We start from the raw sequence: 17,500 nt of genomic DNA, 5'->3' as shown, positions 1-17,500 counted from the left end.
ATGATCATTTGGTCTTTCTAAGATAAGATACAAATGCCTATGCTCTTTCTCTTTGTCAACGTAGGCATTTGAGGGAAGCCCTCAAAACCTGTGGTTACACCAGCTGGTCGTTTGTGAAAAGTGCATCCAGTTCCAGAAACAACAAGAACAGAGTGGATGAGGAGAAAAAAGGTGAGGGACGCAAAAATATTGTCATTCCATATGTATCAGGTCTGTATGAGAGAGTCAGAATAGTGTTTAACCAAAACAAGATCCCAGTAGACTTTAAAGCAGACAACACCCTGAGACAGAGACTGGTGCATCCTAAAGACTGTTAGCATGTTAACGTTAGCATTTCTGTTGGGCTCAACAACACCCAGGCCGTCCCCCTACGAGTTGTTATTCATTTTTATTTTTGTTTTGGATCCTTTCCCTGCTGTGGGTGTTGCTGCACTGTAGTGTGTTGTTCCTTTTCTGGTCAACAGGTGGCAGCAGAGGCCACAAAGGCCTACTGAAATGAGATTTTCCTATTTAAACGGGGATAGCAGGTCCATTCTATGTGTCATACTTGATCATTTCGCGATATTGCCATATTTTTGCTGAAAGGATTTAGTAGGGAACATTGACAATAAAGTTCACAACTTTTGCTCGCTAATAAAAAAGCCGTGCCTGTACCGGAAGTAGCAGACGATGTACTCGTGACGTCACGGGTTGTAGGGCTCCTCACATCCTCACATTGTTTACAATCATAGCCACCAGCAGCAAGAACAAATCGGACCGAGAAAGCGACGATTTCCCCATTAATTTGAGCAAGGATGAAAGATTCGTGGATGAGGAAAGTTAGAGTGAAGCACAAAAAAAAAAAAAAAGGCGACGGCAGTGTGAGCGATTCAGATGTTATTAGACACATTTACTAAGATTATTCTGGAAAATCCCTTATCTGTTTATTGTGTTAATAGTGTTTTTGTGAGATTATAAAATCATACCTGAAAGTTGGAGGGCTGCGGCGACGCCAGTGTCTCTGAGAGAAGCCAATGGAGGAGCCAAAAACACATTAGCCTTTTTGACAGCTGCAGGAGGAGGTCGCGACGTTTTCAACAGGATACATCGCGGGAAATTTAAAATTGCAATTTAGTAAACTACAAAGGCCGTATTGGCATGTGTTGCAATGTTAATATTTCATCATTGATGTATAAACTATCAGACTGCGTGGTCGGTACAGAGTAGGCCTTTAATACGCACTCATTAAAAATGTACACAGCTTATTATCATCACCCAAATGTGTTGGGGTTTTTTTTTTTTTTGGCCCAAGTAGCACACCCCAGGACTACACGCTAAACGGATTAGAAGAGGACCTCAGAACCACACCAGCGGCACCAAGCAGCTGTGCTAGCAGTTGCTGGCACGGCTGTTGTCCACGCAGAGAAAGTCCAAAGTAAACATAGCGAGCATACCACACTTGGAGAAAGTTCTTTGTCACATATTTCTAGGAAATAATAGAAATCATCTGTTTTGGGGTCAAACTCTAGCGAGTATGAAAGCTTTATCCGGTGTACAAGAAATGTTTTAATAACAATTGAAATGGCATACAAGTGTAAAAAGAAGTGTCAATAGTACATGTTAACTCTGATAACAATGAGAATGCTAATGGGAATGAGCCCATACTGTAAAAAAAAAGTCAGTATTTCACAGTGGCTCACTTTGAAAACAACAACCTTAGATTTTACGGTGAAATACGGCACTGTAAAAAATGTTTTATGTTTTGCTTTTACTGTAAAATCTATTGACTTTTTTCACCGGTTTCTTGATACATGTTACAGTTAGCATTTTAGCATACTAACATCAGCATGTTAGCTCTTTAGTTAATATAGAAAAACATGTAAAAAAACATTTTATGGATTTGAGCTGCTAGTTTTTTTTACCGTAAAATATATTGACTTTTTTTTTACTGTGTTTACTTGATGCATGTTACACTTAGCATTTTAGCATGCTAGCGTTTTAGCTAATATAGCAGGTATACACCTCACTGTCATATATTTTGGTATTTCAATAATGATAGTTGTAAACATACTAATATTGGCATGCTAGCCTTTTTTAAATAATTTAGCAGGTATACACCTAAGTGTCATATTTTGGTGTTTCAATAATGATAACTGTCATTTCTAGCCTCGTGGGACCAAAAATCAGACATTTCACTCACGCCACGGGGTCCAGCTTGACTCGTGGGGTGGTCCAAAGCGTTGGAATCAATAAAAAAAAAAGGCCTTTTATTAGGTCCTATGAATTTTTTTCATTTTTAAAATATAGTCCCCATGAGGTCAGTTTTCATGATTTCGTGTGTATGACAAGTGGTCAGACATATTTTTTTGGAGTGTTGTAGCTAAGTCGTCAGAGTTGTACTATAAAAAGAATGGAACGTTTTTTTTTTTTAATTTACAGCAATCAACTGTAGAAAGCAACAAAAATTTTACGGAAAATAATTTGCAGTTTTTTATAGAGTGCATTTATGTGATGTATAAGTGTGTGTGTGTTTGTATTTCTAGCCCCGTGGGACTAAAAAAGACATTTCACTCATGCCATGTGGTCCAAAAGCATTGAAAGCATTGGAATCAATAAAAAAAAAAGGCCTTCAATTAGGTCCTATGAATTTTTTTCATTTTTAAAATATAGTCCCCATGAGGTCAGTTTTCATGATTTCGTGTGTATGACAAGTGGTCAGACATATTTTTTTGGAGTGTTGCAGCTAAGTCGTCAGAGTTGTACTATAAAAAGAATGGAACGTTTTTTTTTTTTAAATTTACAGCAATTAACTGTAGAAAGCAACAAAAATTTTACGGAAAATAATTTGCAGTTTTTTATAGAGTGCATTTATGTGATGTATAAGTGTGTGTGTGTTTGTATTTCTAGCCCCGTGGGACTAAAAAAGACATTTCACTCATGCCATGTGGTCCAAAAGCATTGAAAGCATTGGAATCAATTAAAAAAAAGGCTTTCCATTAGGTCCTATGCATTTTTTTCATTTCTAAAAAATAGTCCCCTGGAGGTCAGTTTTCGTGATTTCGTGTGTATGACAAGTGGTCAGACATATTTTTTTGGAGTGTTGTAGCTAAGTCGTCAGAGTTGTACTATAAATATAACAATGGAATATTTTTTTTAATTTACAGCAATGAACTGTAAAAAGGAACAAAAATTTTACAGAAAATAATTAGCAGTTTTTCTTAGAGTGCATTTATTTCATGTATAAGTGTGTGTATGTTTGTATTTCTAGCCCCGTGGGGCCAAAAAAGGACATTTCACTCATGCCATGTGGTCCAAAAGCATTTAAAGCATTGGAATCAATTAAAAAAGGCCTTCTATTGGGTCCTATGCATTTTTTTCATTTCTAAAAAATAGTCGCCTTGAGGTCAGTTTTCGTGATTTAGTGTGTATGACAAGTGGTCAGACATATTTTTTGGAGTGTTGTAGCTCAGTCGTCAGAGTTGTACTATAAAAATAATGGAGCGTTTTTTTTAATTTACAGCAATGAACTGTAGAAAGCAACAAAAATTTTACGGAAAATAATTAGCAGTTTTCTTTAGAATGCATTTATGTGATGTATAAGTGTGTGTGTGTTTGTATTTCTAGCCCCGTGGGACAAAAAAACGGACATTTCACTCATGCCATGTGGTCCAAAAGCATTGAAAGCATTGGAATCAATAAAAAAAAAGGCTTTCTATTAGGTCCTATGCATTTTTTTCATTTCTAAAAAATAGTCCCCTTGAGGTCAGTTTTCGTGATTTCGTGTGTATGACAAGTGGTCAGACATATTTTTTTGGAGTGTTGTAGCTAAGTCGTCAGAGTTGTACTATAAAAAGAATGGAACGTTTTTTTTTTTTATTTACAGCAATGAACTGTAGAAAGCAACAAAAATTTTACGGAAAATAATTAGCAGTTTTCTTTAGAATGCATTTATGTGATGTATAAGTGTGTGTGTGTTTGTATTTCTAGCCCCGTGGGACTAAAAAAGGACATTTCACTCATGCCATGTGGTCCAAAAAGCGTTGAAAGCATTGGAATCAATTAAAAAAGGCCTTCTATTAGGTCCTATGAATTGTTTTCATTTTTAAAAAATGGTCCCCATGAGGTCAGTTTTCGTGATTTCGTGTGTATGACAAGTGGTCAGACATATTTTTTTGGAGTGTTGTAGCTCAGTCGTCTGAGTTGTACTATAAAAATAATGGAACCTTTTTTTTAATTTACAGCAATGAACTGTAGAAAGCAACAAAAATTTTACGGAAAATAATTAGCAGTTTTTCTTGGAGTGCATTTGCAGTATGTGATGTATAGGTGTGTGTGTTTGTATTTCTAGCCCCGTGGGACTAAAAAAGGACATTTCACTCATGCCATGTGGTCCAAAAGCATTGAAAGCATTGGAATCAATAAAAAAAAGGCCTTCAATTAGGTCCTATGAATTTTTTTCATCGTTAAAAAATGGTCCCCATGAGGTCAGTTTTCGTGATTTCGTGTGTATGACAAGTGGTCAGACATATTTTTTTGGAGTGTTGTAGCTAAGTCGTCAGAGTTGTACTATAAAAAGAATGGAACGTTTGTTTTTTTTATTTACAGCAATGAACTGTAGAAAGCAACAAAAATTTTACGGAAAATAATTAGCAGTTTTCTTTAGAATGCATTTATGTGATGTATAAGTGTGTGTGTGTTTGTATTTCTAGCCCCGTGGGACAAAAAAACTGACATTTCACTCATGCCATGTGGTCCAAAAGCATTGAAAGCATTGGAATCAATAAAAAAAGGCCTTCCATTAGGTCCTATGAATTTTTTTCATTTTTAAAAAATGGTCCCCATGAGGTCAGTTTTCGTGATTTCGTGTGTATGACAAGTGGTCAGACATATTTTTTTGGAGTGTTGTAGCTCAGTCGTCAGAGTTGTGCTATAAAAATAATGGAACGTTTTTTTTAATTTAGAGCAATGAACTGTAGAAAGCAACAAAACTTTTACGGAAAATAATTAGCATTTTTTCTTAGAGTGCATTTAAGTGATGTGTAAGTGTGTGTGTGTTTGTATATCTAGCCCGGTGGGAAAAAAAATGGACATTTCACTTATGCCATGTGGTCCAAAAGCATTGAAAGCATTGGAATCAATAAAAAAAAGGCCTTCAATTAGGTCCTATGAATTTTTTTCATCTTTAAAAAATGGTCCCCATGAGGTCAGTTTTCGTGATTTCGTGTGTATGACAAGTGGTCAGACATATTTTTTTGGAGTGTTGTAGCTAAGTCGTCAGAGTTGTACTATAAATATAACAATGGAATATTTTTTTTAATTTACAGCAATGAACTGTAAAAAGGAACAAAAATTTTACAGAAAATAATTAGCAGTTTTTCTTAGAGTGCATTTATTTCATGTATAAGTGTGTGTATGTTTGTATTTCTAGCCCCGTGGGACCAAAAAAGGACATTTCACTCATGCCATGTGGTCCAAAAGCATTTAAAGCATTGGAATCAATTAAAAAAGGCCTTCTATTGGGTCCTATGCATTTTTTTCATTTCGAAAAAATAGTCGCCTTGAGGTCAGTTTTCGTGATTTAGTGTGTATGACAAGTGGTCAGACATATTTTTTTGGAGTGTTGTAGCTCAGTCGTCAGAGTTGTGCTATAAAAATAATGGAACGTTTTTTTTAATTTAGAGCAATGAACTGTAGAAAGCAACAAAAATTTTACGGAAAATAATTTAGCAGTTTTATTTGGAGTGCATTTATGTGATGTATAAGTGTTTGTGTGTTTGTACTTCTAGCCCCATGGGACAAAAAAACGGACATTTCACTCATGCCATGTGGTCCAAAAGCATTGAAAGCATAGGAATCAATAAAAAAAAGGCCTTCTATTAGGTCCTATGAATTTTTTTTATTTTTTAAAAATGGTCAGTTTTCGTGATTTTGTGTGTATGACAAGTGGTCAGTATTGGTGTGTATTGGTCCCCACGGGGAAATTCCTGATGTGTGTGTGTGGCCTAAGGCCCTCCAGGATGTTCGTCTAGGAGTCGAGCAGTGTTTGACACTTGCGCAATAAAAGGCTCGAGTTACGGTCCTGTCAGAAGCGGCGGCCCAGCCAGCCAGCCGGCGAGGCCCGGCCCGGCCCCAGACAATAACACCGGTCTCCGTGCACGAGAGCCGGCGGCTTGGCCCCGGCTCAAAACATTCCTCGTTCACGTTTTGGCCGTCGACTGTTTTTTGTCTGAGGCGAGCACGCAGCGCACGTTTGTAGCCTTAGTGTCGTGTTCGGGGCAGGTGACGTGCACGCGGCAGGTTTGGATTAGCGAGGCCGAAACCCCCTCAGGGGGTTCTGGTTCTGTAAAATATTCCAAGCGCTCCGTAAATAAAATCTTTGACGTTTGACTTGACGAATGACGCGCTGGTACAAAAAAAACAAACATCCTGGCGGTGGATATCCAGGCAGACGAGTGGGTCGCCCTCCAGAACTCATCAGGCGCTTTCAGTCTGGTGTCTGCAGTCTTGGCAGAGACCGGTTCCTCCCCTCAGGAGGAAGTCCGGAGGTGCGAGCGCCGACAGACAGACGGAGGAACATTTCAGACAATTTATACATTTTGGCGCCCAGCTGTTCCCAGCCGCCATTGACGGGTTCTGCCCGTGGTCTCCTTCACCTGCCGGTCGGGCTGACCTTAAATGTTCTAGCAGCTGAAAAAACCAAATGAAGTTAGCAGCCGCTCCCGTGTCACTTCCTGTTCCTGTCACTTCCAGCCGTTCATCTCCTTCAGCTTGCTGATGCTGGTGCCTTTGACGGGCGATTCGGGCGGTGGGGAGAACAGGGGCAGAACGGGGGAGTCGCGGTCTTTCGTCTTGCCCAGGAAGGAACGGGTCGACTTCTTCGCCGCCTTGTTGGTCTTGTCTTTGGCCGAGCCGGGGGACACGCTCTGTTCAGTTGGGGGGGGAGACACAGACACGCACATGAGCTAGTTACCATCGCCACGCCTTGTCGCCCCCCGGTTACGGCGGAGTCACGTACGCAGCAGCAGAGGGTCCAGCAGCTGAGCTTGACGGCATTCCGTCCCGTCCCGGCGTAGCGGTTCTTCTTGGGCAGCAGCAGGACGAAAGACACGGCCAGGGACAGGTGGTAGAAGCTGTGCACGTAGGCGTAGTCCCACTCCTGCGTCACAAACACAAACACACGTCACACGCGGGCTTTCAAGATGACCGCCGGCCCGTCGATGGTGTCACCTCAAAGTAGAACCGTAGCATGAGGGCCAGGGCGCCGAAACAGCACCCGGGACCGACCTGCTGCGTGTAGACCCTCTTGTCGGGATAGACCGCCTTCAACTCCTTCATCTTCTGCAGCTGCGCGAGGAAGACGAGCAAATGTCAATCAGTAGGCAGGAACCGGAAGTTCAGCCATCTTGTTTTGGCCGCGCACCCATTTGACGGTTATGATGAAGACGGCAGATCCGATCGGGCCTGAGTAGATCCCGTAGCCCCAACGGTCTTGGTAGATCCTGACGGCGGTGGTGAGGACTCCGAACATGGTCATGGTGGAACGCTGCGGCTCGTCGAAGTCGGCAAGAGCTGCAACACACACGGCAGAACCAATGACGAATGATACCTGTTAGCATGCTAATGTTTATAAGCTATCTTTTTTTAAAGCTAATTTGGTTGGTATACACTTCAAAGTAATATATTTTGGTACTGGACGTGTGTTAGAGTTAACAGTTTAGCATGCTAACATCAGCATGCTAGCTTTTTAGCTAATTGAGAAAGTATACCTCTCAGTGTCACATATTTTGGTACCTGGCACATGTTACAGTTAGCATTTTAGCATGCTAACATCAGCGTATTAGCTTTTTAGTTAATTGAGCAAGTATATACCTCAGTGTCATACATTTTGGTACCTGACACATGTTACAGTTAGCATTTTAGCATGCTAACATTAGCATTCTAGCTTTTTAGCTACTTGAAAAAGTACACACCTCAGTGTCATATATTTTGGTACTTGACACAAGTTACAGTTGGAATTTTAGCATGCTAACATCAGCATGCTTGCTTTTTATCTAATTGAGCAAGTACATATGTCTGTGTCATACATGTTGGTACTTGACACATGTTACAGTTAGCATTTTAGCATGCTAACATTAGAATTCTAGCTTTTTAGCTAATTGAGAAAGTATACACCTCAGTGTCACATATTTTGGTACCTGACACAAATTACAGTTAGCATTTTAGCATGCTAACATCAGCATATTAGCGTTTTAGTTAATTGAACAAGTATATACCTCAGTGTCATACATTTTGGTACCTGACACATGTTACAGTTAGAATTTCAGCATGCCAACATCAGCATATTAGCTTTTTAGCTAATTGAGCAAGTGTATACCTCAGTGTCATACATTTTGGTACTTGGCACATGTTACAGTTAGCATTTTAGCATGCTAACATCAGCATGCTTGCTTTTTAGCTAATTGAGCAAGTACATACGTCTGTGTCATACATGTTGGTACTTGACACTTGTTACAGTTAGCATTTTAGCATGCTAACATTAGCATTCTAGCTTTTTAGCTAATTGAAAAAGTATACACCTCAGTGTAATATATTTTGGTACTTGACACATGTTACAGTTAGCATTTTAGCATGCTAACATCAGCATGCTTGCTTTTCAGTTAATTGAGCACGTACATACGTCTGTGTCATACATGTTGGTACTCGACACATGTTACAGTTAGCATTTTAGCATGCTAACATTAGCATTCTAGCTTTTTAGCTAATTGAGAAAGTATACACCTCAGTGTCACATATTTTGGTACCTCACACAAATTACAGTTAGCATTTTAGCATGCTAACATCAGCATATTAGCGTTTTAGTTAATTGAACAAGTATATACCTCAGTGTCATACATTTTGGTACCTGACACATGTTACAGTTAGAATTTCAGCATGCCAACATCAGCATATTAGCTTTTTAGCTAATTGAGCAAGTGTATACCTCAGTGTCATACATTTTGGTACTTGGCACATGTTACAGTTAGCATTTTAGCATGCTAACATCAGCTTGCTTGCTTTTTAGCTAATTGAGCAAGTACATACGTCTGTGTCATACATGTTGGTACTTGACACTTGTTACAGTTAGCATTTTAGCATGCTAACATTAGCATTCTGGCTTTTTAGCTAATTGAAAAAGTATACACCTCAGTGTAATATATTTTGGTACTTGACACATGTTACAGTTAGCATTTTAGCATGCTAACATCCGCATGCTTGCTTTTCAGTTAATTGAGCACGTACATACGTCTGTGTCATACATGTTGGTACTTGACACATGTTACAGTTAGCATTTTAGCATGCTAACATTAGCATTCTAGCTTTTTAGCTAATTGAGAAAGTATACACCTCAGTGTCATATATTTTGGTACTTGACACATGTTACAGTTAGCATTTTAGCATGCTAACATCAGCATACTAGCTTTTTAGCTAATTGAGCATGTATACACCTCAGTGTCATATTTTGGTACTTGACACATGTTAGAGTTTGCATTTTAGCATGCTAACATCAGCATTCTAGCTTTTTAGCTAGTTGAAAAAGTATACACCTCAGTGTCATATATTTTGGTACTTGACACATGTTACAGTTAGCATTTTAGCATGCTAACATCAGCATGCTTGCTTTTCAGCTAATTGAGCAAGTACATACGTCTGTGTTATACATGTTGGTACTTGACACATGTTACAGTTAGCATTTTAGCATGCTAACATTAGTATTCTAGCTTTTTAGCTAAGATTGAGAAAGTATACACCTCAGTGTCATATTTTGGTACTTGACACATGTTACAGTTAGCATTTTAGCATGCTAAAATCAGCATACTAGCTTTTTAGCTAATTGAGCAAGTATACACCTCAGTGTCATATATTTTGGTACTTGACACATGTTAGAGTTAGCATTTTAGCATGCTAACATCAGCATGCTAGCTTTTTAGCAAGTTTAGCAAGCTTACACCTCAGTGTAATTTTTTGGTATTTCAATAATGCTAGCTGTAAACATGCTAACCTTAGCATGCTAGCCTTAGTAACCAATTTAGCAAGTATGCACCTCAGTGTCATATATTCTGTAATTAACTAAGGCTAGCTGTAAGCATGCTAACACTAGCTTGCTAGCTTTTTTTTCAGCTAAGTTAGCAAGTATACACCTCAGTCTCATATATTTTGGTATTTCAATAATGCTAACTGGAAGCATGCTAACATTAGCATGCCAACGATAGTATGCTAGCTTTTTCTAAACTAATTTTGTAGGTATACACCTCACAGTAATATATTTTGGTACTTGACACATGTTACAGTTAGCATTTTAGCAAGCTAACACCATATGTATCTTTTTAGCTAATTAAGCAAGTATACACGTCAGTGTCATATATTTTGGTATTTCACTGATGCTAGCTGTAACCATTCTAACATTAGCATGCTAGCTTTTTCAACCAATTTAGCAGGTATACACCTCAGCGTCATTTTGTTTTTCATTAATGCTAGCTGTAAGAATGCTAACATCAGCATGCTAGCTGTTTTAGCTAATTTAGCAGACCTAGACATAGACAAACTTTAATGATCCACAAGGGAAATTGTTCAAATCTTTTGACTGTTAGCATTTTAATGTGCGCATGTTATCATTTTAGGCTAGCTCTGTGGCTAATTTTATACAGTTCCACCTAAAACTCACGGATTCAGACACTTGGTGCCATCTTAAAAGTATAGCGGCTTCTGGCGGCTTCCGGCGACCCCCGACCAGAGGTCCAGGGCACAGAGCCCATCAAAATTTCCGCGGGAATTTTTGAGTTTCTCAATATTATCATTTATATATTTAGTTTTTTTCCCTTTAATTAGACAGCCATACACATTAACGTCATTTGCCTTGGTATGTGACACATGCTAACTGATAGCATTCTAACGTTGGCTTGCTAGCATGTTAAAACTGGTATGCTAACTTTTTGAGCTAGTTTTGCAAACGTTTACCCCAGAGTCATATAACTTGGTACGTGACACTTGCTAGAAAGCTAACAAGATAACTCAAACATGTTAACTTTTTCATCTAATTTTACACTGTTTTCTCTATTTCCGCAGCCATAGACCATACTTACTTGAAATGTGAGACATGCTAACTGTGACAATGCTATTGTTAGCGCACATGCTAAGTGTTAGCAATTTAATGTGCGCATGCTAATGTTTTAGGCTAGCTCTGTGGCTCATTTTGTACGGTTACACCTAAAATTCACAGATTCAGACACTCGGTACCATCTTAAAAGTACGGCGGTGATAATTTTTTAGTTTTAATCGTTTTTTTTTTTTTACAGTAATGCACTGAAAAACAATGGTTGTAGATTTTACCGCTCAGTTGCCAGAATTTTACGGTAAAAAAAACAATTTAAAGTAATGCACTGTGAAAACCCTTGAATGGAATCATGTGGTGTCCAAAGATTCACAGCCCTATTATTCAGTGCTCATACTTGAGTGGGCCCCGGGGCCCCCGTTAGTAGTTGAAAAGTGGGGGTCCCAAGGTAAAAAAAGGTTAAAGGGGAACATTATCACAATTTCAGAAGGGTTAAAACCAATAAAAATCAGTTCCCAGTGGCTTATTTTATTTTTCAAAATTTTTTTCAAAATTTTACCCATCATGGAATATCCCGAAAAAAGGTTTTAAAGTGCCTGATTTTCGCTATCTGTATTTCCACCCGACCATTTTCTCGTGACGTCACTGCGTGACGCCAATGCAAACAAACATGGCAGATAGAACAGAAAGATATAGCGACATTAGCTCGGATTCAGACTCGGATTTCAGCGGCTTAAGCGATTCAACAGATAATGCATGTATTGAAACGGATGGTTGGAGTGTGGAGGTATATAGCGAAAACGAAATTGAAGAAGAAACTGAAGTTATTGAGCCATATCACGACAGACAAAGGCAACGAGGACGAATTTGGTGATCGCCTTCTAACCAACGATTGCATCTTTTGACCACTGGAGCAACTTAAATCCGTCGATTGGTAAGTGTTTGTTTGGCATTAGATGTGGTAGGAGGGAAAGGCTGCATGCAAATATAGCTACAAATGAGGCATAAAGACAGCTAGCCTAAACAGCATGTTAGCATCGCTGGCAGTCATGCCGTGACCAAATATGTCTGATTAGCACATAAGTCAATAACATCAACAAAACTCACCTTTGTGATTACGTTGACTTTATCGTTGGAAATGCATCTGCTTTTAATGTCGCAGGATATCCACAAATTCTTGCCATCTCTGTCGTAGCACAGCTGTCGTCGGTAGAATGTGCAGAACAAACGAGACCACTGGTGTACTTGAATCCGTCGATTGGTATGTATTTGTTTGGCATTAAATGTGGGTGGAGGGAAAGGCTGGATGCAAATATAGCTACAAATGAGGCATAATGATGCAATATGTATATACAGCTAGCCTAATAGCATGTTAGCATCGATTAGTATGCCGTGACCATTGATATGTCTGATTAGCACACTCCACGTAAGTCAACTTGATCGTGTTGTTACACTCTCCGACAACACAACGACGAGGAAACAGTCGAAAAAACGGAAAATAACAGAGCTGATTTGACTTGGTGTGTGTAATGTGTTTGAGAAAAATGGTGGATTGCTTCCCGTTGTAACGTCACGGGTGAAAGGTCATTGCTCCGACAGCGAACAATTGAAAGGCGTTTCAATCGCCAAATTCACCATTTTAGAGTTCGGAAATCGGTTAAAAAAACATATGATCTTTTTTTCTGCAACATCAAGGTATATATTGACGCTTACATAGGTCTGGTGATAATGTTCACCTTTAAGGACCTCTGATCTAAGCGTGTGAAAAGCAAACAAGCGTATTTGCGTACATTTTTTGAAAATGTTTGAACATTTGCGCAAAACCAGGAACGTGGACTCACCGATCAGAGTGACCCACATGGAGAGAGCCGTGGCGTAGACACTGAAATACTCCAAGATGTCGTACCTCATGAAGCACAGGATGGAGAGGCCGGGTCCGTCGCAGGCGTGGTAGATCTGGATACACACACAATGAACACACATGGCACTGGTCTTGAAGACCGGGGGTGGGGGGGGGGCTACTCACGGCGGTGAAGAACATGGTGAAGAAGTAGACCATGGCCTCCATGTGGAAGCCTCGCTTGGCGGCCACGCTGGCGACGGGCAGGAAGACCACGCTGCTGACGGTGGGCAGGAGCATCTTGGCGATGAAAGCCCCCATGGTGGCGGCGAGCGGGGTGGGAGAGAACTGAAGCGGCTTCCTCCGGTCCCCAGTTTGTCCGACTGGAGAAAGTGTGCTCCGGGCGGACAGCTGCGGACCTTTAAAGTTTAAATGCCCAACCCGAGCGTGCGCATGTGCTGAGTTGCCACAGGACAGCTGTCCATGCCAGAAAACAGCCGGGCAGCCGGACACACCCCCCCTGAGTCCCCGAGTCAGTGACGGCAGCCCTCCTTCAGGGGGCGCTCAGGAGCGAGCGCGACAGCTCCTGTTCAGTTCCACATATTTCTTCTTCATGAAGACGTCAAACTTCATCATGTGGTAGAATCCCATGTCTGGGTTCCAGGATGTTTGACGGCCTGTCCCGGGGCCAAGACGCGTGGCTGGAAAAAGCTTCATGAGCCATTTGTCTGCGCGCGAGTGGACCGACAGCCTGAGCGACGGCGTGTCGTCCTGTCGGCTCGTGGAAGCTTTACGGGAGCCCGGGGAGCGTTCCGTGTCCAGTCCAAGTGTCTCCAGACGGCGTGTTCGCTCTCCACTTGCTACTTTTTATTCGTCACTTCCCGCGCTCGGGCAGATTTATGGCAGACATTTTTTAAATTTATTTCCTTCCTCGGAAAAAGTCTCGCTCCATCCAGTCGGAGAATAACGCTCGCTGGACACTTTATTAGGTACACCTTCACGGGCGACTGACGGCTTAAACTTTTACACTTTTTTTCCTTGTTTTTTTAGTACTTCGTATAGGCTTCGGTTTACGTCAAAAATGTTTTTTACCCCAGGTTTCGTAACTTTTAAATGATGTGCAATAAGGTGGTACAATTTACAGTAATGCACTGTAAAAAAAAAAATGTATCCTACATTTTACGGTAAATAGGTGGCAGCTCAGTCACCGGAAATTTCCATAAAAATAACTATTCTACGAATAATGCACTATTAAAAAAACGGTATTTTTATTTATTCACTTCCTCGGAAAAATATCTCCGTCAAAAGTGTGTTTGTGTCGAACCCCAAGATGCAGAGATGGAGGCAGGCATGGAGGGAGAAAACATGATTTAATAAAGATACTAAGACAAAATCAAACAAAAGGGTACTAACACAAAGCCCGCACGAGGCGGATAACAAATTAAGGGTCTTTAGCACAAAAGCTAGCAAGAAACAAAAAAGGGCCTAGCGTGGAAGCTAGCGGGTAGCAAACAGGAAAGCAGAAGTCGTTACTTTTAGAGTGAAAACAAAACAGAAGCAGGGAACAAAAGACAGTAAGTTACAAACAAACGAATGTAGGACATGACTGGAAGACAAAGTGGGTACCAATAGGAGCGGGCTGATTGACTACAGGTGTGGCCAGGTGCCAATCAGCCGCAGATGAGGTGACAACAGCACACAGGGAGACAAACAGGAAGCTCAACCAAAATAAGAGCACTTGACAGGAACTAAAGACGGGAGATACTAAACACAGAGGAAACAAAGACAAATGCAGAGGAAAAAACTAAAATATAGACGAACTGTCAGGGGAAAGCCTGACAGTCTTGCTCCATCCAGTCGGAGAATCACGCTTGCTGGAGACTTTTTTAGGTTTACCTGCACGGGCGACTGACGGCTCAAACTTTTACACTTGTTTTCCTTGATTTCAAAGTACCTCGCTTTTCATAGGCTTCTGTTTCCGGCCCAAAAATTTTTTTACCCCAGGTTTTGTAACTTTTAAATTGTGTGCAATACGGTTATACAATTTACAGCAGGGGTCGGCAACCCGCGGCTCCGGAGCCGCATGCGGCTCTTTGGCAACTCTGATGCGGCTCAGCTGCACAATCGCCGAACCCCCAGATTGTTGCGGGGAGATTCCGGAATTCAATGCCTCTCCCGGACAACGTTCTCCAATTTTCACTCGGACTACAATATTAAGGGCGTGCCGTGTTAACGTCCTCTTGAACGTCATCGCGCCCGCCATTCACGGAATGCCATTAGTGTGCCGACCGGACACATGCATTTTGCTGCTTCTATCGGCACATGTATGAGATTGCAAGGCAGACTGGGTGACACAAAGTACACTGACGGTTGTGATATAAACAACTTTAACACTCCTACTAATATGCGCCACATTGTGAACCCACACAAAAGAAGAATGACAAACACATTTCGGGAGAAAATCCTCACAGTAACACAACATAAACGCAACACAACAAATACCCAGAATCCTTTGCATCCATGAAACTCCTGACTATGTTATACACCCCGCGAGCACCAACCCCCCCCCCCCCCCCCTCTCCCCTTCCCTGCATGGTTGAGGTGGGCGGGGTTTGGTGCTCGCAGGGTGTATAACATAGTCAGGAATTATCATGGATGCAAAGGATTCTGGGTATTTGTTGTGTTGCGTTTATGTTGTCACTGTGAGGATTTTCTCCCGAAATGTGTTTGTCATTCTTCTTTTGTGTGGGTTCACAATGTGGCGCATATGAGTAGGAGTGTTAAAGTTGTTTATATCACAACCGTCAGTGTATTCTGTGTCACCCAGTATGCCTTGCAGTCGCGTGCGTGCATCTGCGGAAGCCTCTCACAACATGTTGCTGGACTGGCAAGCAGTTTGCACATGTTGTAGAAGGTGTTTAAGGCAATGGCTTCATAGCATGCCCTTATTCTTGTCATCTGGGTGACCACCAGCAGATATCGGCAAGAATCGTTGCGGCTACCATTGTCTTCCTCGTTTTATGAAAGGATTCTGGGTATTTGTTGTGTTGCGTTTATGTTGTGTTACTGTGATGATTTGCGACTCCCACTGTCTTCCTCGTTTTATGAAACTGGTCGAAATGGCTCTGTGAGTGGTAAACGTTGACGACGCCTGATTTACAGTAATGCACTGTAAAAACAATGATCCTACTTTGAACGGTAAATAAGTGGCAGCTCAGTCGCCGGAAATTTCCGTAAAAATAATTATTTTACTAATAATGCACTGTAAAAACAACGGTATTTTTATTTATTCACTTCCTCGGAAAAAGTCTCGCTCCATCCGGTCGGAGAATCACGCTCGCTGGACACTTTATTAGGTACACCTTCACGGGCGACTGACGGCTCAAACTTTTACACTTTTTTTCCTTGATTTCAAAGTACCTCGCTTTTCATAGGCTTCTGTTTCCGGCCCCAAAAATTTTTTACCCCAGGTTTCGTAACTTTTAAATTATGTGCAATTCGGTTATACACCCTGCGAGCACCCCCCCCCCCTGCGTGGTTGAGGTGGGCAGGGTTTGGTGCTCGCGGGGTGTATAACATAGTCAGGAATTGGGATGGATGCAAAGGATTCTGGGTATTTGTTGTGTTGCGTTTATGTTGTGTTACCTTGAGGATTTTCTCCCGAAATGTGTTTGTCATTCTTCTTTTGTGTGAGTTCACAATGTGGCGCATATTAGTAGGAGTGTTAAAGTTGTTTATATCACAACCGTCAGTGTATTCACTTCCTCGGAAAAAGTATCGCTCCATCCGGTCGGAGAATCACGCTAGCTGGGCACTTTATTAGGTACACCTTCTCGGGCGACTGACTGCTCAAACTTTTACACTTGTTTTCCTTGATCTCAAAGTACCTCACTTTTCATAGGCTTTGGTTTCCGTAAAAAAAAATAATTTACCGTGGTACTGTTTCTTAAATTTACAGTAAAAACAACAGTATTTTGGTATTTCACTAATGCTAGCTGTAAACATGCTAACATTAGCATGCCAGGTTTTTTACGTAATTTAGAAGGTATACACTTCAGTGTCTTTAATTGAGGTATTTCAACAAGACTAACTGGAAGCATGTTATGGTGAGAATTTTAGCTTTTTAAACTAATGTAGCAAGTATACACCTCAGGGATATATATTTTGGTATTTAGATGATGCTAACTGGAAGCATGCTAACATTAGCATGCTGTGACATGATTCCAGCCGTCATCGTGTAGCTTGCATGGTCCATCTATACAAGACGCCTCGTAGCAGGTTTCACACTTGTTTATTATTTCAACTCACATTTTGGCGTCACAGTCGGTCCCGCCAATTTCTAGCGCGACCTTCTTTGCTGCTCGTCTCGGCTCGTCTTTCGGTGGCCGGTGGCTTCGTCTTCCTCGCAGGCTCATCTTCCTCCTGGTCGCTCTCGTCGTCTTTTGCCGTCAATTCTCCTCCGTCTTCTGCCACGATCGCTCCTCCTTCTCCCCTTTTAAACTGCAGGAGAAGATGCAGGGATTGAGAGCAGGTGTGTGGTTTACGCACCTGACTCTGATTGCCGCACACGCCGCCTCCTGGCCGCCATCTTG

At 41.2% G+C, this 17,500-nt stretch overlaps 2 protein-coding genes across 2 annotated transcripts in view; one reads left to right on the top strand and one right to left on the bottom strand.

Annotated features, from left to right (window-relative positions):
• adamtsl2 (ADAMTS-like 2) overlaps positions 1-17,500 on the top strand; it is a 106,833-nt gene that overhangs the window by 3,503 nt on the left and 85,830 nt on the right. Inside the window, exon 2 of the mRNA XM_061896492.1 lies at positions 65-171. The gene's annotated coding sequence lies outside the window, so the exon portion shown is untranslated. The remainder of the gene's footprint in view (positions 1-64; positions 172-17,500) is intronic.
• On the bottom strand, positions 1,223-13,358 carry mymk (myomaker, myoblast fusion factor). The gene is made up of 6 exons (XM_061896478.1): positions 13,095-13,358; positions 12,910-13,024; positions 7,400-7,548; positions 7,207-7,323; positions 6,995-7,135; positions 1,223-6,902 (listed from the first exon to the last, which is right to left on the bottom strand). The coding sequence occupies exons 1-6, from the start codon at positions 13,227-13,229 to the stop codon at positions 6,720-6,722; spliced, it is 840 nt and encodes a 279-aa protein (XP_061752462.1). The 5' UTR covers positions 13,230-13,358; the 3' UTR covers positions 1,223-6,719.

The sequence above is a fragment of the Nerophis ophidion genome, linkage group LG01, assembly GCF_033978795.1.
Source record: "Nerophis ophidion isolate RoL-2023_Sa linkage group LG01, RoL_Noph_v1.0, whole genome shotgun sequence".
NCBI classification, from domain to species: domain Eukaryota; kingdom Metazoa; phylum Chordata; class Actinopteri; order Syngnathiformes; family Syngnathidae; genus Nerophis; species Nerophis ophidion.
This window is presented reverse-complemented; position numbering and strand designations above follow the sequence as displayed.

Bases quoted from the DNA above. Each gene is read 5' to 3' on its own strand.
- mymk (XM_061896478.1), bottom strand. From the start codon at position 13,229: ATGGGGGCTTTCATCGCCAAGATGCTCCTGCCCACCGTCAGCAGCGTG. The intron at 7,324-7,399 runs GTGCGCGGCCAA...TTCCTCGCGCAG, and splicing joins TCATCATAACCGTCAAATGG to CTGCAGAAGATGAAGGAGTT. The intron at 7,136-7,206 runs GTGACACCATCG...TTTGTGACGCAG, and splicing joins TGCTACGGTTCTACTTTGAG to GAGTGGGACTACGCCTACGT.